The following is a 22,856-nucleotide window of genomic DNA, read 5'->3' as shown; positions in this document are numbered from 1 at the left end:
GCAGAGAGAGAGAGGGAAGCAGGCTCCCTGCTGAGCAGAGAGCCCGTTGGGGGGGTCGATCCCAGGACCCTGAGATCATGACCTGAGCCAAAGAGGCAGAGGCTTAACCCACTGAGCCACCCAGGCGCCACTTGTCTCTGCTTCTTCAATGGCAAATGCAGACGTAATATTAACTACTTCAGAGTTAAAGGAAGTAATGTAAATAAAATGCTCAGCATGGCACTTTGTACAAAGTAAGCAGTCAATAAATACCAGCCATTACCATCACTGTAAGTGCTTGAGAATTCGGGGGGCCGGGGTGGGGGGGTGAGATGCTCACAGGACTGAGGTAGAGGAAAACAAAAAGGAAATGTGAGCAAAGGCTATGCTGGGGCATTTCTCGGGCCTTGAGGAAGGAAGAAGAGATGGGTCAGAATTTTACCATTCATATCAGATGACCAGATTTCTTAAGTTCATAAAAAAGGCAGGGGAAACAGAGGCGTATGTCTTCGGAGAGTCCCTAAACAGATTTAAAGTTAGAGGAACCACATTCTAAAAGGCAGCTTGCTCAAACAACTTCTGCTTTCAACATTCCTCTTGCTGAGTATGTGACAGTTTCTCTTCTCCTCTGTTTTATAAAGTTTCAGACTTTCCCACCTCTGCCCCACCTCCATGCCTCTCCCTCTGACACCTGTTGCCTGTCAAGTCTATGTGGTATGGAGCAACTGTAGAACCAGTCAGTCATGAAGAGGGGCCCTGCAAACAGGATACCAGCTTGGCCAGAAGCCCCTGACTGATGTTTTAGAAAGACCATGAACCTTTCATAATTATAGTGGAGAAGGGGACCATATTGGTACTCTCTCAAATATGACTGCTTTTAAAACTCTAAAAGCATTTCATTTTGGGGTGCCTGGGTGGCTCAGTGGGTTAAAGCCTCTGCCTTCGGCTCAGGTCATGATCCCAGGGTCCTGGGATCCAGCCCCACATTGGGCTCTCTGCTCGGTGGGGAGCCTGCTTCCTCCTCTCTCTCTCTCTCTGCCTGCCTCTCTGCCTACTTATGATTTCTGTCTGTCAACTAAATAAATAAAATCTTAAAAAAAAAAAATAAAGCATTTCATTCCTCCTAATTTTAAGCCATGCTTATGATACTCGACTGACTTCCCAAAATAAATGTTAAAGCTAATAGTTAAGCCACTTCACACTACAGGAAGAAGTTTCCATGTTTATAAGGTTTAGGTGTGATATCCTGCAAAGTTCATTATAATGGGACTCCTTGGGGTACCTGGTTGGCTCAGAACATGTGATTCTTGATCTTGGGGTTGTGAGTTCAAGCCCCAGTTGGGTGTAGGGCTTACTTATAAATAAGTAAGTAAGTAAATAAATAAATAAATAAAATGGGATTCCTTTATTTATGATGGCTACATGTTAGCTTTTGTACAATGACAAAGAGTCAGTGTATCTCTTAGGCAATGCTCTTATTTAAGGACTTTCCAAAAATATTAGACAACAAGGAAAGAGCACCCAGTTAATTCTGCTACACTCTCCCCATCACCCTCCCAGACTTTTTACTGTCTATAACCTACACTAGAAAAATATGTTCCCTTAGCTTCTTTGTAAGATTCTACCTTGTTAACATAGATTTCTTTTAAAAGCCAAACGAAAAGGAAAAAGATACAAGACAGAATAAGTCAGGGGAATATGTTTTGAGTACAATACTAGTCTTTTAGCCCTAAAAGTTGCTTTCTTTGCCACCCTTCCTCTGCTCTCTCTCAGCAAATTTTACTGCCTTCTACCTAAACTGATTTGAGGAGCATACAATGATTAAGGACATGAACTACAGTATCATACTATGCAGGAATATGAATTCATTCTCTGTACCTCACTTAAAAAACTGCATTATAAACAAATAGTGAATCATTATGTGGTATATGCAAAACGAATATAATGTCATATGTCAATTATACCTCACAAAAAATAAACAAAACACCTCTGGAGATAAGGCCAGATAATCTGTGCTAGTAAGACATCCAGGTGATTCTGATAAGTGCTAAAATTTGAGGTAAGAACTATCCTAAAACCACAAGATCTGTGTCTCCGGAATGACAACTTTTAAATCCAAGGTAACTCTACGAGAATTTCTGTATTTTATAATAATTTAGAAAAGTTACTTAGAGATACTGAATCAAATATTCTGAAGAAAAACATGTTGTATCCATCTCTGTATATGAATTCTATATGAACTACTCCTTCCCATTTTTTTTCTTTTTAGTTTTCATTGTTAAGAGAGTGGTTTTATGTATTGGCACTTCTACCTATTAGAAATATTATGAAATCAAAAAATCGGTAAGTATTGGGGCATCTGGGTGGCCCAGTGGGTTGAGCCTCTGCCTTCGGTTCGGGTCATGATCTCAGGGTCCTGGGATCGAGCCCCACATCCGGATCTCTGCTCAGCAGGGAGCCTGCTTCCATCTCCCCACCCCCACCCCCGCCTGCCTTTCTGCCTACTTGTGATCTCTCCCTCTGTCAAATAAATAAATAAGATCTTTTAAAAAAATCGGTAAGTATTGATGATACATGTGAACTTTCTAGCTCTCTGCATGGCACACGGAAATATTCCATAAATGGCAGCTGCTGCTAAGTACTACTATTATCTTACTGCTCACATTCTTTATCTGAAATTGTTTGGGTTAAAGAACTATAGTTAAACTTCATCTAATGAAGTCTTTTTGGACCCTCCAGTATCCAGAATGAAGCTAAGATGAGAAATAAAAAAAAAGAAAACTCTGTAACAATCAACCAATGAAGAGCAGGACGGGGACAGTCAAAACAAAGTCTGAGATAACCTCTAATATTCTGAAGTCATTGCTTTGTCAATCTCAGAGCGTGCTCTGACTTCTTGATAATGCCAGACCAGAGGAGCAAACAAAAGGAAGGAGGCGGGAGGAAGGGGAGAAGTGAACGTTCAGGCAACAGTGGTGATAAAAGCCCATTTGGGAAGGGGAAGCAGCAGACAGGTTACCACAGCCACAGAAAACCGGGGCACGACCCAGCTCTGCTCCCTCAGCTCGGGTCACTGCAGCTATAGGTACAAGGGACCTACCTGCATTTAGCTATTTAAATACTCCTGAATCCTGGGGAGCCTGGGTGGCTCAGTGGGTTAAGCCTCTGCTTTTGGCTCAAGTCATGACACCAGGGTCCTGGCATCGAACCCTGCATTGGGCTCTCTGCCCAGCAGGGAGCCTGTTTCCTCCTCTCTCTCTGCCTGCCTCTCTGCCTATTTGTAATTTCTCTGTCAAACAAATAAACAAAATCTTTAAAAATAAGTGAATAAATAAATACTCCTGAGTCCTAAACTCCAGTTCTGATAGTCACTAACCTACGATTAGATACTGTCTGAAGATGCTACATTGCTGAAGGATGGGGTTGTTTTTTTTTAAATGGGTGTTTATAGCTGCCTATAGATGGTGATCCTTAACACAGGTGTAAGCATTTTTTTTTTTCAGGGAAAGCATTCTTAATATAGTTGGAAAAGAGCTGAAGACTTGTGAATCACAGCACTGTAAACTGAGACACTGCTCTGTTCTACGTTTATTATACCAAAAAGCTGTCTTTAAAAAAGTCACAACTCAATCTGCCATTCTCAAATCTACCAGTATAAAGATGAGTGCTCAAAGTGTTAGGGTTCTGATGGTTCAGTCCTATCCCCAGGACTTCTGAGTTTGAGCAGGTACCTCTATACTTATGAAATAGGATAAAGTAGTTTTGTCTTGGGCGCCTGGGTGGCTCAGTGGGTTAAAGCCTCTGCCTTCGGCTCAGGTCATGGTCCCGGGGTCCTGGGATCGAGCCCCGCATCGGGCTGTCCGCTCCGCGGAGAGCCTGCTTCCTCCTCTCTCTCTCTCTCTGCCTGCCTTTCTGCCTACTTGTGATCTCTGTCTGTCAAATAAATAAATAAAATCTTAAAAAAAAAAAAAAAGTAGTTTTGTCTTTTCAAAATTAAAAAAAAAAAACAAACATGCAGCAGATGAACCAATTAATGTGTATTCAACTGCTGACCATGTGTAATGCTTTATGGAATACTATTAATTAATGAAAACAGAAGAAAGAGAGACAAAAAACCAGAAATGTCCATGGAGAATAAATTAAGATCAATGAATCAATACATACATATACACACACAATAATGTGCGTACATGCACATGTACATCTATTTTTAAATTGCGTGTATGTGTATAAACTAGACATAACACTTTTTTCTTCCCTTACTCATTCCTGCATTTATACATAAATGAGAAGTTCCTCCCCAAATCAGGGATTCTTAAAGTGCATCTGTGGATGTTTCCAGAAGCCTCCTTCTCTGAACTTTCCTGGCCCAACCAAGGTATTCACTGTTAGGTATACTGAACTTCCAAGTGGGTGATCAGAATAATGCTGTCAGGCCTTCACACTTTTTTTTTCTTCTTTCTATTCTATTCCTAGTCCCTTCCAACATCTCAAAACAGCACATACAAATACAGAAAGAAAGCTGCTTCTTTGTTGTGCTGGACTTTTTTCTTTTCTTTTGGTACACTGCTGTAATGAGATAAGACAAGGCAAGATGCAGGTCATTTGTATGTCACTGTCATAAACATCAATGTTTGTTCCAGCTCTGGGAGTTGGAAGAAGGAACGAGTATGTGTCAACAGAAGCTGATAACCATGTTCACAGCGGGAGTGCCTCTTCCTCCACACCAAGAAGCCGTCTCTTACCCATGCTGCCATCCATGAGAAGACTTCAAAAGATGGAAAACGAAGGCATTAAAAGTACTGCACCAAGGCACAAAAGTAGCTCCTTCCTATACAGTTTATGAGAAACTGGTATGGAAGGTTCTACACAGGCTGAAAAGGCCTCATGCAAGATGAATACATCCACGTCGATGAATGCACGCAAAAGTTCTCGAAGAAAACTCACCAAACTCAAGTGATAGCCTCTGAAAAGAAATGGGGGTGGGGGTGCCCCCCCCAGAGGAAACTGTACTTTGTACTCAATGTACTCTTGCAGGGTAAACATTTAAACAATGGGAAGATTTATGTGTTACTTGTAATTTTTAAAAATCAAGTATTTTTTTTTAAAGCATCAAGATTTCAAAGCTAGTAGCATCAAAATGTACCAGATTAGCACTCCAAGACTCAGAAAGGGACATGATCCAACAAGGCACATCAGAAGCCTTCTTTCATATTGCTTCGAGCATGCTGAATATTTTATGGACATTATATCTAGCAGGGTTTTACATTGAAACACTATACATCATGAACTCTGAAAAGTTTAGGCTACTTCTCCCCCCCACACACACATTTTTGCTCTTCTTTATCAGTGTCATTCAAAACAAAGCTTCTGAACTCAAATATAAAGATGAATTTTTCAAATCTCTGAATACAGGTAAGATTTCTAAAATAAAAAGATGACATTGACTTAATATACAATACCTCAAAGTTATTATATATTACGCATTTTTGGCAAATAGATTAGCAAGAGTTAAAAACTAGGTGTTGAGGAGGCAAACATTCACTGGGTGTTGACGTTGAATCCAAGTACCGCCCTGGCGACTGAAATGAGAAATCTTCTTAAAAGTGTTCTAAGGTTGGGAGCGCCTGGGTGGCTCAGTGGGTTAAAGCCTCTGCCTTTGTCTCTGGTCATGATCCCAAGGTCCTGGGATCGGAGCCCTACGGCAGGCTCTCTGCTCCCCTTCCTCCTCTCTCTCTCTCTCTCTCTGCCTGCCTTTCTGTCTACTTGTGATCTGTCTGTCAAATGAATGAATAAAATCTTAAAAAACAAAAAACAAAAACCAAAACTGTTCTAAGGCTGCTCAAGTCAACAGGCAGGAGACCCAGAGTTCTGATACTCAAGTACATCACAGAAAGGAATATTGCACTGAACACCAAGAAATGTTGTAATTAATATATAGAGTACCCCCTTTTTCCAAGTATGACTGTGTTCTGAAGTAGATATAAAATAACAAGACAAAAATGAAAACTCAAGAACTACTTTAATACACTACTACTACTGTAAGGTAGAGACTAAGAGATCATAGGTATGAAACTTCAGTTTTAGGTCTTCCATTCCTGATCTTGATCATGCTTGGGCCCTAGTTTTCTTTTCTTTTTCTTTTTTTTTTTTTAAGATTTTATTTACTTATTTGACTTATTTGACAGACAGAGACCACAAGCAGGCAGAGAGTCAGGCAGAGAGAGAGGAGAAAGCAGACTCCCCTCAGAGCAGAGAGCCTGATGTGGGGCTCGATCCCAGGACCCTGGGATCATGACCTGAGCCAAGGCAGAGGCATTAACCCACTGAGCCACCCAGGTGCCCCTTAGGCCCTAATTTTCTAACAATTAAAAAATAAATAAATAAATAAAGCCAACCCTTAATAGGGGAAGAATCAAATAAATTAACCTAAATTCAGATAATCCCCACAAATGACAATGGCCAACAGTTGAAAATTTCTTCTGTCAAACTTTGTACCAGAACTGTTGAGAGTTATAAAGAGTTGATAGGACTGTTTCCACTCTATAGTGATAGTTAATAAGCAGATTACACAGAAATAAAATTTTAAGGATAAAAAAAGGGCTGTGCTTAAATAAACAAACTAGAAAGCAGATTCCTTAGAAAACTGAAAGTACTGTGGTCAATATTCTTATCTCCATCTCCTCTGCTTATTAAAGGACTAATTTCTACCTTAATTAGACTCCCATCTGGAGATAAGCACAGACCACTCCAACACACAAACTATGGTTTCACTAAGACTGTTAGTGGTCAGAGCTGGCCCCCTTTCTAGGTAATACAGAAAAGGTCACACGGGACTACTACCTCCAGCTGAATCCAGTGGCCCCCTAAGCTAGGAGAACCATGCCATCCGTTTCCCAACTCTGGGGTTTGCTTAAAGATCACGGGCTTGGTAGGCAGGGAATCTGGGTCAACTTCATTCCTTCTCTAAGGCTGTGACCTGGGACAGGTCACTCAATAATACTGACCCTTAGCTTTATCTGAAAACGTGGCATCGTATCTCACAGAGATGTGAGGATTAACTCTGATAATCACAGCACATGCACCCAGAAAACATTAAACTAATGTTAATCTTTTCATAGGGGATGGATGGTTAGAAAAGGCAAAGTCGGGATTTCTTGGTTGTGGGGAGCAGTTAAAAAAGGTTTGCTGCGGCGATCAAAGAAACCTTTAGCTCTATCTCTGGGAAAGAGAGATCCCCTCATCCCTTTAGGCAAGTTTCTCCCCCTTTTCAGAACTCACACAGCAAAGTATTTTGCATTTATGGCACGCCTGGTATCTCCAGCCACATTTTCCTACTGTAAGACCCTGTCCTGTCGAACCAGATTTCACATTCCTCCCAGTCTTTTTATACACACTGTCCGCCCTAGGGCCCCGCTCACGGCGAGCAGCAATGAACATCTGTGGGCCGACAAAGCCCAAAGTGGGGTCCGCGGCAACCAGAGGGCTCCCGCGTCCGGGTGGCCGAAAGGCGGAGGCCTCTTCCTGCCAAACGCTCCAAGCTCGGGAGCGGCCCCTGCAAAGCCACACGTCCCCCTTCTCGACATCTCGGGCACTGGTCCCGATTTCTCTTCCCGGTCCGGGGGGACGAATCTGTGGGACCCACGGCCGCGCCGCGAACGCTCGTAAAAATTTTACTGGTGCGGCTGAGGCCGCGCGGGCGGCGGCGGCGGCGCAGCCACACCTACTCGGCGGCCGCGGCGCCGGGAGCCCTCCCTAGGCGGGTCGCCGCGGCCGCCGGGTCTCGGGGCGCCGCCCCCTCCTCGGCTTCTCCGAGGAAGGCGCCCAGCCTGGGACCCGGGGCCGGGATCCGGCGAGCACGTGGGAGGCCGGCGAGGACCAGCGCCCGGCCCGGGAGGGGCGGGGAGGCCGGGCGGGAGCCCGCGGCCTGGGGAGACGCGGAGGTAAACAGTCCGGCGGCCGGAGCGCGGCAGTTCCCCGCCCCCCGCCCGCCTCCCGGCCGAGTCCCCCCTTCCCGCCGCCACTCACGGTGCTTGCCGCCGCCGCCGCCGCCGCTCGGGTAGCTCAGCAGCAGGAAGGGCAGCGGGGAGCCCGGCGACGGCGGCGTCCTCCAGGCGCGCTGCTGCGGCGGCGGCGGCGGGCGCGCCGCGAAGCCGGCGCCTCCATCGCCCGGGTAGAGCAGGAAGAAGGGGGCGGCCACCGGCGAGCCGGGCTCCGACTGCCCCGCGGGGGAGGCCGGCGGCGGCCCCGCCTCGCCCTCTCGGTCCGCCGCCCCGGCTGGAGCGCGGCGCGGCTCCTCCGGCAGCGGCTCCCCGCCCCTCGCCGGCTCCTCGCTGCAACTTTCCGCGCCGGAGGCGGCCGGCGGCGGGGTCTCAGCCATGCTCGCTCCTTCCTTCGCCGCCGCCGGCGACTCGCTCCCGGGCGCGGGCAGGGGAGCGGAGGGTCACGGCGGCGAGTCGCCGCCTCGTCCCGTCAGCGCCGCCGCCGCCGCCACCTTTCTCCTCGGCCGCGGGCCGGCGTCTGCGCTCCGCCGCGCCGTCTACAGGCCGCCCTGCCGGGGTCGGAGCCAGCGGGAGCGGCGGCCCCGCCCGACGGCGCGGTCCCCCTACCGCCGCCTCCTCGCGCGGCTCCTCCCGCCCCGGCCCGCAGCCAGCGGCGCGGCTCCCCTAGGGGGCGGCGTCCTCCTCTGCCCACGTCCCGCCTTCCGCTTCCCTCCGCCGGCGGGGCCCTCCCTCTCGACCCTAGAGGAGGAGACGGCGCCCGGGGCCGCGACCTCACCCGCCCCGAGCCCGGCCCCCTTGGGCCGTCAGGGGTGTCCGCCCCCCGGGGCTTGAGGGGCGGGAGACGGGGCGCCGCAGCCCGTGGCGTTTCCCGGGGCTGCCGCCTCCCGTCAGCCGGAGCGCGGAGGCGCCGCGATCGCGGTGGGAGCAGGGGCGAGGCTCCTTTTAAAAGGGGCCTCCCAGCGCGCGGGTCCTCAGCGGCCCCACTCGCCTTTCACACGCGCGGACTCGAACCGTTGGTTCACGGTTCTCATGGCTGAGCGCCGCCTGGGACAGACTCGAGGGGGGCGTCCGCGTTCCGCCACCTCTTTTGTTCCCTGTCACGCGCGCCCTGTAGACGCGTCGTCTCTGCTGGGACGCGAGCTCCCGGGTTTTCGGGCGTTCCGGGCGCGCACGAGCGCATTTTCAACCAAACACGAGAACTGATGCGACCCGCGTGGGCTACAGGTCGACGGTTTTCCCTTCCGTGGGGCCCGGGGCTCTATTTTCAGTGTTTGAGTCGATGCTGACGGATCCAGTCATTCCCCTCAGCAAACGCTTCTTTCTCCAATAGAGACGATTTCCGGTTATTACCGCGCTTTCCGACGCCGGATTCCGCGAGCCTCCACGCGGGTTTCCTAGCGGGTTGGCTTGGCGCTCGGGCTGCGGGGCGCCGGCGTGGGGACCCGTGCGGACTCCCCATCAAAGCCCCTGCTGTGGCACAGGGGCGCCCGCTTTTCTCTTTCTGTCCTTCCCGCCGCAGAGGAAGCTGTCCTTCTCTGGGAAAATAAACCTTTTTTATTGTTATTCTCTGAAAATCACTCTCGAAGTTACAAGGAATTAACGTGAACCTTCTAATACTATCTTTCACCAAAAAACTTTGAAACAAAAACTATTTTAAAAAACGTTTAGGAGCAGCTAACGTCAAGGAGCTTGACCGTTTTCTTGTAGCTTTTTCTGTTTCTGGCATTTCCCTGACCTGTTGATCCCAGCGCTGCAGCCTCCCTGACTAAGTTCCTTGTGCTCTGAGCCAGGATTCCTCTTTTGTAAAAATTATTATATTCCTTACTCACAGACATGTTGTGGAGATTAAATAAGAAATTCAGGGAAAGCCTTTAAGACCAGACCTGTCAACTTCTTATTAGCTATAATGTTATTAGCTATATTTTATTACTGGCAAAACAGCATAGAACTTTCAGAAATAAACTCAACTGAGGGGGAAAAAAACCTTTTTCATCGTATCTTTAGCATTTGGGGAGATTGTTTGGCCTTTTTATTTCAGTCTTGGTGAGGGTGAGAATCTTGATAAAACACATATTTGCCTTTTAGGAATTACAAACTGTAAAATACCTCAAAAAGAAAAACTTAAAGATTCCGGGTGTGTTATATGGTTTTAATGTCCATCCTTAACTGGATCTTCTACCTTGTTTTTGCATGCAGAAAAATTTAAGTATGATTATAGCTCCTTCACGGAGATGTTTTGCAATGTTTCAGTAAAGAATTTGACAAGAATATACACTTAACTCCATTGAAGGTAGGAGGAAAGAGCAGAGTCCTCACAAATCACAATCAGCCAAGGAAGTCATGGAGTTCAAGTACAAAACATGATCTAGTCTAAATCGCCAGCTTTCTCCTCTCTAGTTAGCCAAGATCCCCATAGGTATAAGAAACACTGACATGCTGTGGAATCTTGCAGTGTAATTGTTTTTTGTGCGTGCCTCTCTGCATTTAAAAGCAGTTCTATTTATGTTTTATGTCGTTAATTAAGTGGCCGTGTAATGAATATAGAAAGCCAGCTGAAATATGAGTTCTTTAAAATTTATAGGTAAGGCTCTTTGTGAGCCTTTTCTTTAAAGGTGGATGGTACTCCAAGTTCCTAGTTGCTTATGCTTTTAGCTTTTGGATCAATAATATGATCACAGCTCTGCATCAGCTTCAGTGCAGTAAGGGTTGATTCAGCTGCTGCACACATTTAAGGAAGCCAAGATTATAAAAACAAGCCTAAACATGTTGCTTCTTGAAAATTCACAGAACATCTTACTGTACTGTTTTAAAGGGACAAAATCCAAGCTTCTGTAAGAATCAGGCTTTATTCATTTTCTTGTGAAATAAGCAAGAGAGGCTTTTCAACTACATTCATTTTGTTTTTATTTATCCTTCGGTTTTTTTTTGAAATCCTCTGGTGATCTTAAGGATGGACTCTTAGAACGTGTGACAACACTTTTTAGAAATCAATATCATGGATGTACTTTTAGCATAAGCTTTTTAGAACTGTGGTGAGAGAAAAAAATACTACTTGGGAACAGATGGAACATTTTTGTTTTTGCTTTTTTTCTTTTTCAGTGTTGTGTATAGGCTTGTAATGATTCCAAGATAATAGTTTTCCATGCTCCTGGCTGGCTCGGGGGGAAGGGCTGGCAACTCAAGATCTCGGGGTCATGAGTTCAAGCCCCATGTGTAATGTAGAGATTATTTAAGTAATTAAAACTTAAAAAAAAAAATAAGGGTGCCTGGGTGACTCAGTCAATTAGGTATTTCAGCTCAGTTCATGGGGCGCCTGGGTCAGCTCAGGTTATGATCTCAGGGTCCTGGGATTAAGACCCACATCGGGCTTTCTGCTCAGTAGGGAGTCTGCTCTTTGCTTTCGCTCTCCTTCTGTGCTCTCTCTCTCAAATAAATACAATCTTAAATAAAATGAAATAAGGGTGCCTGGGTGGCTCAGTGGGTTAAAGCCTCTGCCTTCCGCTCAGGTCATGATCCCAGAGTCCTGGGATCAAGCCCCGCATCGGGCTCTCTGCTCTGCAGGGAGCCTGCTCCCTCCTCTCTCTCTGCCTGCCTCTCTGCCTACTTGTGATCTCTGCCTGTCAATAAATAAAATCTTGAGAAAAAAAAAAAAACTTTTTTTTTGAGCAGTTTGTTTTTCATTGTGTGGTACTTGGGGAAAGACTTACTTGAAAACTATACACTCAAGATTTCATGTTTAACTTCTGATTTTAATCCAGAAATTTATTTACACCAACTAGTTAATATAAAGCCTCAGTGTGAAAGCTCTCTGGAGAGTCCAATGTTCTTTCCTTTTGATTCACAAGGTTTTGATGACCGTCACTGACTTATTTTTGCAAAAGAGTAATTATAAAAATACTTAGTCAATATATATATATGTCCTCTCCGTGTTTATCCGTTAAACTCTTAGAAATATAAGCCCTGCTTTTTTTTTTAAGATTTATTTGTCCCAAAGAGAGAGAGAAAGAGAGAGCCCACAGCAGGCAGGGGCAGAGGGAGAGGGAGATAAAGAATCCTCAGGCAGACCCCCCCACTGAGTGTAGAGCCCACCAGGGGTCTCGACCTGAACCATGACCTGAGCCAAAATCAAGAGCCGGGCACTTAACTGACTGGGCCACCTAGGTGCCCCTATAAGCACTACTCTTAATATAATATTCTTAATGAGATTACAATGCGCTCTTAAGATATATTTATCTTCAGCAATATACTTAACCCAGGTCAAGCGATGGCAGTTTTCTTCGGGTGAAAGAAATATGGATGCATTTTTCCATTTTTCCACTTTCCTGTATTGCAAATAGTCTATGATGAAGGCCTAGCCTTTATAATAGAAAACAAAACATGTTGAGGGATGATTTTGATTAAGAGTTTGGTAATTATATATGTATATTTTACGAAGTTCTATTAATAGCAAAGAGCAAAGTGGTGTTCCTTGTGTTTACTGTGGAAAAGGGGCGTTCAAAGGCTTACGCTAGAGAAGCTTATAATGTTTTGTGTCAGCTTGGAATTTAATACCTCAGTAATGTTGAAACTATGCGGTTGTTCAGATTTCTGGCCTTGTATGACTTTATTCACTGTTTTCCCACTTCTCATGCCTTCATCAGATTCTCTTTTAAATTTCTGTCAAATCTGTTCCTTAATTTGTTTTCGCTGCTTTAATTGGAATCTTCTTTTTTGCCTGTATTATTGCAATCCTAGCTGGTTTTCCTGCCTCTATTTTTAATCTATTCCAATTCCATTGCTCTACAGCAGTTAGAATGAGTAATTAGCTTATCTGAAGGTTGATCTAATTATGTTGCATAGATTCTTAAAAAACCTTGCTTGTCTTCTTCGTATCTGGGATACAATCTAAGGTCTTTCATGATCTAACCCCTCCCTACCTTTCCAATATTATCTTCCAACCTTGTTTCGCCCTTGTTGCCTTTGGATAGACTTTTTTTTAAAAAAAGATTTATTTATTTGAGAGTGAGAGAGAGCACGAGCAGAGGAAAGGGCAGAAGCAGAGGGACAAGCAGATGCCCCACTGAGCAGGAAGCCTGACATGGGGCTTGATCCGAGGACCCTGGAATCATGACCTGAGCCAAAGGCAGACACTTAACCAACTGAGCCACCCAGGTGCTCCTGGATAAACTTTAAAATGTTTGCATTCCCCACATTGCCACACTCACTCTTCCTCCCAGATTCTACTCAAAAAGAACTCTCTGCCTTCCTTATGTAAGAGCTACATGCCTGTTTTGAGGTCCCACAGCATCCTAACTAAGCAGTTAATCAGTCCAACTTCAACATGTCTATCTCTTTCACCAATGAGTCTTCTCCGAAAGTTGACATCTTTGAGTTTCTCCTTTTTACAGTACACAACAGATTTACTCCTCTAGTAGTTCTCAGAAATACTTTTACTCTTCCTGAAATCTTATAAAACTCTGTGCCATTGGGACCCTGAACAGAAGTGATTGTGACAAGTTGGACTTAAGTGAAGTTTAAGGAATAAACTTATTTGTTTGGCCTTAATTTCCCTTTATGTGTAGGTTTGAATATGATGTAATTAGAAACATAAGTACAATTGCCCCTTGACAATATGGGTTTGAACTGTGCAGGGACTCTTCTATGTGGATTTTTCCAATAAGTAACAGTCCAGTTTGGTGAATGTATTTTCTCTTCCATAGGATTTTCCTAATAACATTTTCTTTTCTCTAGCTTATTTTATTGTAAGAATACAGTATATAGGGATGTCTGGGTGGCTCAGTTGGTTAAGCTGCTGCCTTCGGCTCAGGTCATGATCCCAGGGTCCTGGGATCGAGTTCTGCATCGGGCTCCTTGCTTGGCAGGGAGCCTGCTTCTCTTGCTGCCTCTGCCTGCCATTCTGCCTGTGTGTGCTCTCTCTCTCTGACAAATAAATAAATAAAATCTTAAAAAAAAAAAGAATACAGTATATAATGCACATACCATAAAAATGTGTTAATCTGCTATCTATACTATCAGTAAAGCTTCTGGTCAAGAGTAGGCTATTAAGTTTTGGGGGAGTCAAAAATGATATGGGATTTTCATCTGCATGGGGGTGTGGGTTTGCATTCTTAATCCTTATATTGTTCAAATGTCAACTGTATGTCTAAAAGAGCTCATGTAGGGGCACCTGGGTGGCTCAGTTGGTTAAGCTGCTGCCTTCAGCTCAGGTCATGATCCCAGGGTCCTGGGATTGAGGCCTGCATCGGGCTCTCTGCTCAGCAGGGAGCCTGCTTTGCCCCCCTACCCTCTCTGCCTGCCTCTCTGCCTACTCTGTGAAATAAATAAACAAAATCTTAAAAAAAATATATACATATAAATTGCTCATGTAATAAGAATAAAAGAATTATGAGTGCTAATACAGTTGTTTGGTCATCTGCTTATTTTTTTTTTTAAAGATTTTATTTATTTGAGAAACAGACAATGAGAGAGAGCATGAGTGAGGAGAAGGTCAGAGGGAGAAGCAGACTCCCTGTGGAGCTGGGAGCCCGATGTGGGACTCAATCTGGAACTCTGGGATCATGACCTGAGCCGAAGGTAGTCGTCCAACGAACTGAGACACCCAGGCGTCCCTCATCTGCTTATTTTGAATAATCCCCTCTCACTCATCATAAGATGGTCTCCTAGAGTATGTATTAGATAAAGCAACGCTTAAGGGTAAATAAAAGGAACAGGTCAAGTGTAAGGTTTCCTGAGGTCCAAGGACTCCTGGCTTCAGAGTCCAGGAACCCACTCCTGGTATGTAAAATGTGGTCGAGCCTAGGTTATTGTTCTGCCTGGCGGTCCATTGCTTTCAACAGATTCTCATGGGACTAACAATTGAGGTTCTGTAGTCTTATGTTAATACCACCCATATTTCATTCCTGTAATTAATTTCATTCATGTCTCTGTTATTGGCTAAGAGAAACCTAAGACCAGTGTGCCCAGGGCAGTGTTTCCCAAAGTGTATTCTATAGGTTATCTGGATCAGCATCATTTGAGGTGCCCGTCAAAAATACAGATCCCTGGATTAACACCAGGCCTGCTAAATCCGAGTCTGTGATGGTAGGGCACAGAAATCTGCTTCTTCAACTTACCGCCTCGTCCTTAGGTGCTCTGGTTTGTAAAGTACTGAGAGAACCAAGGAGAAAATTAACTCTTTCAAGTGGAGGGAGTGATTTTTTTAATGGATTAATAATAAAAAAAGTTAATATTAACTAACACTAAACACTTACCTGCTGGGTGCTGTTCTAAACGTATATTATATGGTTTAACTATTTAAATGGCTAGAACATCATACATTATTCAATGTGAGGAAATTGGGAAGAGATTAAGTAGATCAAAGACACATTGTAAGTGGTGACTGGGATTTGAACTCAGTCTGGCTCCCGAGGTCACTTTTACTTGCTACCCCACATTGTTTTCCTTAAGGCAGACCATTTTGTTCATTTCCTCCAGGGTTTTTTTTTTGGTTGTTGTTTTGTTTATACTTTTAAAAATGTGGATTCTTAATATTTACTCTCATTTAAAGCTTCGCTTTGAAGCAAATGTAAGGAAAAAAAAATCATTTTTTCTTCCTCAAAAATGTATAGCTGAAGGAATCCAGAAAACCTCTGGAATGCATAGCTGAAGTAACTAAGTTAAAAACTTTGATATTAGGAAAATATACTTTAAGCAAAATTTAAAACTTACACATTTACACTTGTTGATTTGGGTGGTGGTAAATTTTTTAAAAATATTTATTTATTTATTTAAGATTTTATTCATTTATTTGAAAGACAAAGATCACAAGTAGGCAGAGAGGCAGGCAGAGAGAGAGAGAGGAGGAAGCCAGCTCCCTGCAGAGCAGAGATCCAGATGTGGGGCTCGATCCCAGGACCCTGGGATCATGACCCGAGCCAAAGGCAGAGGTTTTAACCCACTGAGCCACCCAGGTGCCCCGAGTGGTGGTAAATTTTTAATTTTGTTTCTGTGGTATAATGCAAATGTGTTAAAAAGAATCACTGTCTAAAAGAATATTTAAACTCTGACTTATGGGGCACCTGGGTGGCTCAGTGGGTTAAAGCCTCTGCCTTCAGCTCAGGTCAGGATCCCAGGGTCTTGGGATCGAGCCCTGCATGGAGCTCTCTGCTCAGCAGGGAGACTTCCTCCTCTCTCTCTGCCTGCTTTTCTGCCTACTTGTGATCTCTGTCAAATAAATAAATAAAATCTTTAAAAAAACAACAACTCTGATTATTACCCAAAGTAATATTCAGTTTGAGTGATTTGAACTCTAGGTGAATCCTACATGATCTTTTGGGATCAGTTTCTATTCAGTCAGTGGTACTTGTTCCTCATTGTGATCTGAGATGTAAATTACACTGACCTTCACTTTTCTTGAATTATTTTGATAATGTTATATCACTGTAACATATTAAAACTTTTACTTTAGACAAATAGCAAGGAATAAGCAATTCCAGTCATTCTTCAGAGATGTTTTTTTGTGTCAGATATGTGAATATAACTATTCAAATTATAAGCTATTTTTATCTTTAAGACCACAAAAAGTAATTTCCCAGGGGCCAAAAGCTCTGACCATTAAGGTAGTTTTAGAAGTCTGATAAGCAGGGGCACCTGGGTGGCTCAGTGGGTTAAGCCTCTGACTTCCGCTCAGGTCATGTCAGGGTCCTGGGCTCTCTGCTCAGTGGGGAGCCTGCTTCCCATTCTCTCTCTGCCTGCCTTTCTGCCTCCTTGTCATCTCTGTCTGTCAAATTCAAAAAAAAAAAAAAAAAAAAGAAGCCTGAGAAGCAAATTTATTTCTACACAAAAACTAAAGGGATACATTTATTTTTATTTAATTCCTTCACAAGAATATAGGTAAGAAACTAAGAAACTGTGGCTTAGAGAAATTGATACTCAAAACTCGTCCGCTGGTTAGTGGTAGAGTAAATCACTGGATCACTAGTTTGGTATTTTCTTTACTTTTTAGTATTTTTAAGTTACCCACAGCTTAACATGCTGACATAAAACTAAGAGGATGTTGTTTTATATTGATTGATGCCAGAAACCAGTCATTTATTTTATTGGAACTGTTACCCACGACACTCCTGAGTTCACTGAGTCGCTATGGTTAAGTGATCACACTGAGTAGTTAGTTATTCCCATGTTAGGATGGTACCCCCCACATCTCAGTGCCCTTTAAATGTTTAAATATATACAAAATTTGGATGATGTAAATACTATATCCAGCAATTTGTTACTTCATTAACTATCAATTCACATCAGGCAAGGCCATTTTTTACGTCTGTAATTAGGATAGCACCACCTATATCTTAGCTATTCCAGAATGAATTAATGTTTACAATGTGTTGTGAGGTCTCTTAAGGAGTATTTGGTGGAATATTTAACAGGCATATTTTTTTCCATTTTCCTAAATGGAAAGCTTTTCTTCCTTTTAAAATATCTCCTCCTCCTCATTTTATACATCTGGCAGAGATTTGACATAGAACATCGAATATTATTAACCTCTTAACTTCATTTCCTCTGTCTTGTGCTAGGTTTTCTGTATTCCTTAATGTGCTCACCCAATGCTCCCCTCTTCTTTCAAACTGAGGATATTATTTCTCAATCGTTTTTACATACTATTCTTTATTCTGTTTCTGTTTTAGCTACAATTCGTTGGGCACCTATGTGCTGAGGTGTGTTGTCACAACCCTGTAGTTAAGAGCCAAAACTTACTAGGTGATTGCTGTGTAACAGGCATTGTTTGAAGTGCTTTAATTATTAATTTAATATTAATTTTCACAAAACCTCTACGAAGCAGACACTGCTACTGATTCTCCCAGTTTAGATGAAAAAAAAAAAAAACTAAGGAACAGAGAGATGTACCCCAACTCATAGACTAAGTGATGGAAATGGGTTACGAACCCAGGGAGTCTAGTCTGCTCTCGAATTGGGAAAACTGTTTTACATCTCTTTCCTTTATACTACCACACTCACAATATTTCTTAACACCAGATGTGAGCCCCTTTCTTCCCCCTAGCAATTGTCACACTGGCTGGGTATTGTACAATTTAACTAAATTCTGACATTCTCTGCCTGGATAGTTCAAGCTGTTCCCTGTGCTTCTGCCCCATCAGCTGCAAATCTGAGGTTCTCACGACCTTCTCCCTGGGTCCAATTAATTTGCTGGAGTGGCTCATAGAACTCATGGCAACACTTACTTAACTTTTACCAGCCTGTTAAAGGATAGGAGTATACAGGTGAACAGTCAGACGAAGAGATTCATTTAGTGAAGTGCGAAAGGCTGCCAAGCACAGGAGATGCTGTCCCGATGGAGCTGGAGTGCATCACCCTGTCCGCGTGGATGCATTCACCAATCTGGAAGATCCCTGAACCTCACACTGTTGGGATTTTATGAAGGCTTTCTCACATACGCATCATAAATCACTAATTCCATTTCCAGCCTCTCTCCTCTCTGTTGAATGGGGGTAGGGCTGAAAATTCCAAGCTTTTCATTATGGCCTGAACTTTCTGGGCACTAGCCCCCATTCCAGTGCCAAGCAGGAGCCCACCCAGTCACCTCATTAGAACAAAAAAATGCTCTGAGTGCTCTTATCACTTAGGAATTAACAAGGGCTTGGGAGTTCTATGCCAAGGATTGGGGGCAGAACCAAAACACATACTTGCTATTGTCTCAAAGCTCTTAACCATTGTTACATCACCTCTCCAAGGTAGGTATAGTTGTACCATAAAGAAAATGAGTTGGAAATCAAGTAATTAACTCAAAAGCACCCGACTAAGTTAACTGCAAAATTTGTACTTTTCCTAATGTATCAGGAAAGGAAAGCCAGAAAGGCTGGACTGATGGTTTAGGTCCAGACGGTTTAGGTCCAAATCCCAAGCCTGCGTCCTTTATAAAGTTAACCTCCTGGAATTTCAGCATCCTCCTAAGGGAAATCTATAAAACAGTACCACACCTCACAAAGTTACTATAAAGGTTAGATGAGGTGATGCACAACTGGTACATGGTGATTGTTTAATAAATATTAACCACTGATCGTCTTTGTATCTCTAATGGCTAGTGATATTTAATTAACAATAGCTAATGAACGGTGACATAGTTACAACATCTTTTATGCTTTCCTTCACTAGGCTGGTCATTTTCTTCCCTGGCATCATCCCAAATATTTTCAAGTTCACCATCTCAGCATTTCCCTCCTAATTTAAAGACCAGAATAACTAAGGAAAGCTCTAACTTTTTTTCTTTTTTACCACTTGAACTTGTCACTCACCTCACAGTAATCCTACCAAATTTTCCGCAAGTAGAGTGTACAAACGGCAACTGTTGGTAGTCCCCAGTACAGTACTGAAAATGAAATTTTTACCTTATCACATTAAGGACTATCAGAAAAATGTTCACAATTAACGTAATTGTCATGTCTTTTTCTACTTTTAACCAAAGTTCCTTTTCATTCCTAAGCTTTTACCACACAGAATGTACAAAATCCTTAAGCTGACATTAGACCTATTAGTTACAAGTATCCTGCTCAAGAATTACACTCAGGTAAATGAAATTAATATGTCAGAACTATTTTACAGGCCATCTTACAAATAAGATGATTCCAAAGGTGCATTCTCTTCACAAGAAAAATTATAAAAGTGTTCTAAGTTTGACAGTTGCTCCTTCACCACCCAGGAAACTTTCCTAGGCGACCACTTGACAGGATATCGGAGAGCTCTGGTCCACACCACCTCTTTTACCAAACACTTCTGTACTGCTCCCCAAATTCCCAGTATGACTTCAATACAAATTAAAGAACAACAACAAAAAAATTGAGCAACAAACCAAATTTCCCTGTTGACAAGAATTTTTAAAATCTAAGGTTAGGTATTATGTATCAATCCAATCACTTCACCACTTAAAGATAAAAATTTATTGATCTAAAATTATTGCCGAAAAACTTAAGCCAAGTGAAAACGTTATTTAAGCTTAATGCTCTTTTTAACTCCCGCGCGAATGCCAGAGAGTTCGCCAGTGTAACGCTGCTCCTCTCTCCGGACTTCGCGGACCTGCCCTCTCCTGCGGATTTTGGCTCTTCTGAACTTCTCCCGGTGTTTCACTCTGGGATTGCGATCGATCTTCTTTCTTCTAGGCGTAAGTCCTCGATTTTTAGCGATATGATAGGTAATGGCTCTCTTCGCATTCTGATCTTCAAGAGCCTGTTCGTCAACACTCTTTTCTTCTTTCTTTCTCTTCAACTTCTGCTTGTCTTCTATTTCCTTATAGAATTTCAGCGCAGCTGCTTCATCAAGATCCGAATCATCAGAGGAGGCTGCAACAGCAGAGGCAGCAGCAGTGGTCTCTGAAACGGATTTTGGCCTGGCCTTGGTGGATTTTGCTCTCGAATTCAGTCCTTTCTTCCCAGCATCCTGTTTAAATGTGAGCAGATGACGGATTTCAGAAGACAGCTTCTGATCTACAACTGACAGCTTGTTGATCAAATTGCGGTAGGTGACAAGCCTCTCTATGACGGGATGTCCATGCGCGGGGACTCTCCTGGCTTTCAGGATCAAATAGAAGCTGATGTTGGAGCAGTAGTTCAAATAGAGGTTGTACTTGGTCCTCAGGTACTGGCTCCCCTTTCCGGGGGGAATGACCCCTCGCTCCGCCAGCTGCAGCAGCGGCTCCAGCTCATCCTTCACTTCAGTCAGCTTCACCTTCAGGTCTTCTAGAAGCTCCAAGAGCTCTGGTGACTCCTTCCGCAGCATCTTCAGCTTCTCCTTCACTGAAACTTTCGCCAGATCCTTCACGACGCGGGTCTCCGCCTCATCGACCTGAGGTGCTGGTTTTGCAAAGGCCTCGACCCAGGTGACCCCAAAGTCGTCCTCCTCCAGGGCTTGCGCGAGGCGCCGCTGAATGAGCTGCGCTTCCTCTTCCTCCTCTCTTTCCTCCTCCTCCACTTCTTGTTGACTCTGTCGGCGTCGGGACTTGGAACCGTAGTCCGTGTCATAGTAAAGTTTTTTCCTCTGACCCCACGACAAACTGGGATCCACGGACACCTCGGCCTCACTCTGCACGGAGCTCCCGCCATCGTCATCCGCGTCCTCCCCCGCGCTCTCTCCACCTTCGTCGTCCTCATCAGCAATATCCAGGGGCAGAACCTCTTCCTCCTCATCACCGTCCTCCTCCTCCCCCTCGCTCTCCAGTTCGCCCCAGCCTTTAGCCAAGGCAGCCCGGGACCGGGCCTCATGGAAATCGTCTACCTTGTCTTGGTAGTAGCTGGAGTCCCCAGGCGAGGGGGGCAACTCTGAATCGTCTTCATTTTCGTCCTCTGGGCCGGGACCAGCCCGAGCTCGCACAGCTGCCCACTTGGCCGCTCCGCGCCGCCGGGATCTCCCCACCATCACTCACGGGCTCCAGTTCCACAGCGACGTCAGGCCTTAGGTCACCTCCGACCGCCGCCAACGGCCACGCGCTGCAGCCACACGCCTCTTTCCACAGCCACGCGCTCTCCTCCCCGGACAGGCCGCCCGCGAATTGCTCCGCGGCAGGAGTTTCCACCTCCTTCCGGCCCCCAGGATCCTCTCCGTGCGGCGTAGGAACCAGGACTTCCGCTCCGTCCGGTAGGCTTTGTCACCTCAAGAGCACCTCCCTCTTCGCTTTTGCCCTTGAACGCCAATCGATTCCGGTGAATTCAGATCCTTCCGTGTAGGAACACAAGACGTAGGAAGTTCCGTTCCGTGGAGCCCTTTGAGATCGCGGTTCCTACTCTCGCGAGTCTGGGCGTGGCTAGGAGACGGGATCTTGCGGGAATCTCGCGGCGCGGTCTCCGGGGCCGCTAGGGGGGGCTCTGCCTCCACGCCTCGGACCGGCCCGGGGGTGTCCGGTGAGCTGTCGCGTGATCGTACGGGGCGCTTCCGGCCGGCAGCGAGGGTAGACGTGTCGGAACTCCCCAGTGACTGCCGTTGTGACACACCCCTCCGCCCGTCTGTCCGGAAGCTAAGCAGGTTTTCTGTCCGCGACGTCCAGATGCTGCCTTTCTGGCCCCGCAACCGCGGGCCCGGACGGCACCGCCGGCCTCGAGAACCCTGGCCGGGCCTCGGGGAGGCTGTTACCCACCTCCAGCGAGGCGCCCGCAGGGCGCGGTGACGGCGGTGGTTTGTGACCCCGAGGCGGTCCCCGGGGGGTCGGTGCGCGGGCGGAGCTGACTCTGCGGGCGCTCGAGTGGGCTGCACAGGTCCCCGCCTCAGCGGACCGGCCACTCCGGAAGATGTTTGGACGCGACACGCTCGCGGGGGCCTTTTTTTTTTTTTTTTTTTTAAATCCATTCTTCAGCAGTCACTAAGCATGACACGGTGTGTGAGCCTCTGGGGGAAATGGTGGACACGCGCGCACGCTGTCCCGCAGTTCAGGAACTTGAGGTCTAGCAGGGACACGCGTTCAACAAATCGCACGACGTGCGTCTGATTGAATCGGGGCAAGTGCCGCGAGCACGTGACCCGGAGCCCGTCCCCCGGCCTCCCGCGGCCGAGACCTCGACCTGCCTCAGGACGCAGCACCCCGCGCTGAGGACCGGTTGAGTCTCCCGCCCGACTCGGGGACGCGCTGGCTGTGTCGCGCGAGCTTGGGCGTTGCTTCCATCTCGTTACTTGCTTCGTTGTCTTTCCTCCTCCTCCTCCATCACCTCGTAGATCTCTGCAAACACGGCTGTCGCCAGGCACAGAACACGTGTTCGACCCGCGCTGGTTCAGTGACTGAGTCCTGGAAGGACTATACCTGGTTACCGGTCGCAGGTGCTGCGAGAAACCGAATGCCTGACGCAGAAGGCTGCAGACGACCCTTAAAGGCGGTGATCTGGGCAGGGACGAATCTTAGGA

The 22,856-nt window shown here is 45.5% G+C and overlaps 2 protein-coding genes across 12 annotated transcripts in view; both read right to left on the bottom strand.

Annotated features, from left to right (window-relative positions):
• Positions 1 to 9,061, bottom strand: part of RUFY3 (RUN and FYVE domain containing 3) — an 84,148-nt gene extending 75,087 nt beyond the window's left edge. For 3 of the 11 annotated variants that reach the window (XM_032334521.1, XM_032334524.1, XM_032334527.1), the window contains exon 1: positions 8,008 to 8,629. In XM_032334521.1, the coding sequence (XP_032190412.1) occupies positions 8,008 to 8,359 (352 nt within the window). In that variant the 5' untranslated portion in view covers positions 8,360 to 8,629. Of the gene's footprint in view, positions 1 to 8,007; positions 8,632 to 8,970 lie in introns of those variants that run through there. The other 8 variants (XM_032334514.1, XM_032334519.1, XM_032334522.1 and 5 more) reach the window with 5 other exon arrangements.
• Positions 9,062 to 19,892: 10,831 nt separating this feature from the next.
• On the bottom strand, positions 19,893 to 21,616 carry UTP3 (UTP3 small subunit processome component). Its single transcript, XM_032334511.1, has one exon. The coding sequence runs from the start codon at positions 21,381 to 21,383 to the stop codon at positions 19,959 to 19,961; it is 1,425 nt and encodes a 474-aa protein (XP_032190402.1). The 5' UTR covers positions 21,384 to 21,616; the 3' UTR covers positions 19,893 to 19,958.
• Between the last annotated feature and the right edge of the window lie 1,240 nt (positions 21,617 to 22,856).

The sequence above is a fragment of the Mustela erminea genome, chromosome 2, assembly GCF_009829155.1.
Source record: "Mustela erminea isolate mMusErm1 chromosome 2, mMusErm1.Pri, whole genome shotgun sequence".
In the NCBI taxonomy this organism is placed as follows: Eukaryota; Metazoa; Chordata; class Mammalia; order Carnivora; family Mustelidae; genus Mustela; species Mustela erminea.
This window is presented reverse-complemented; position numbering and strand designations above follow the sequence as displayed.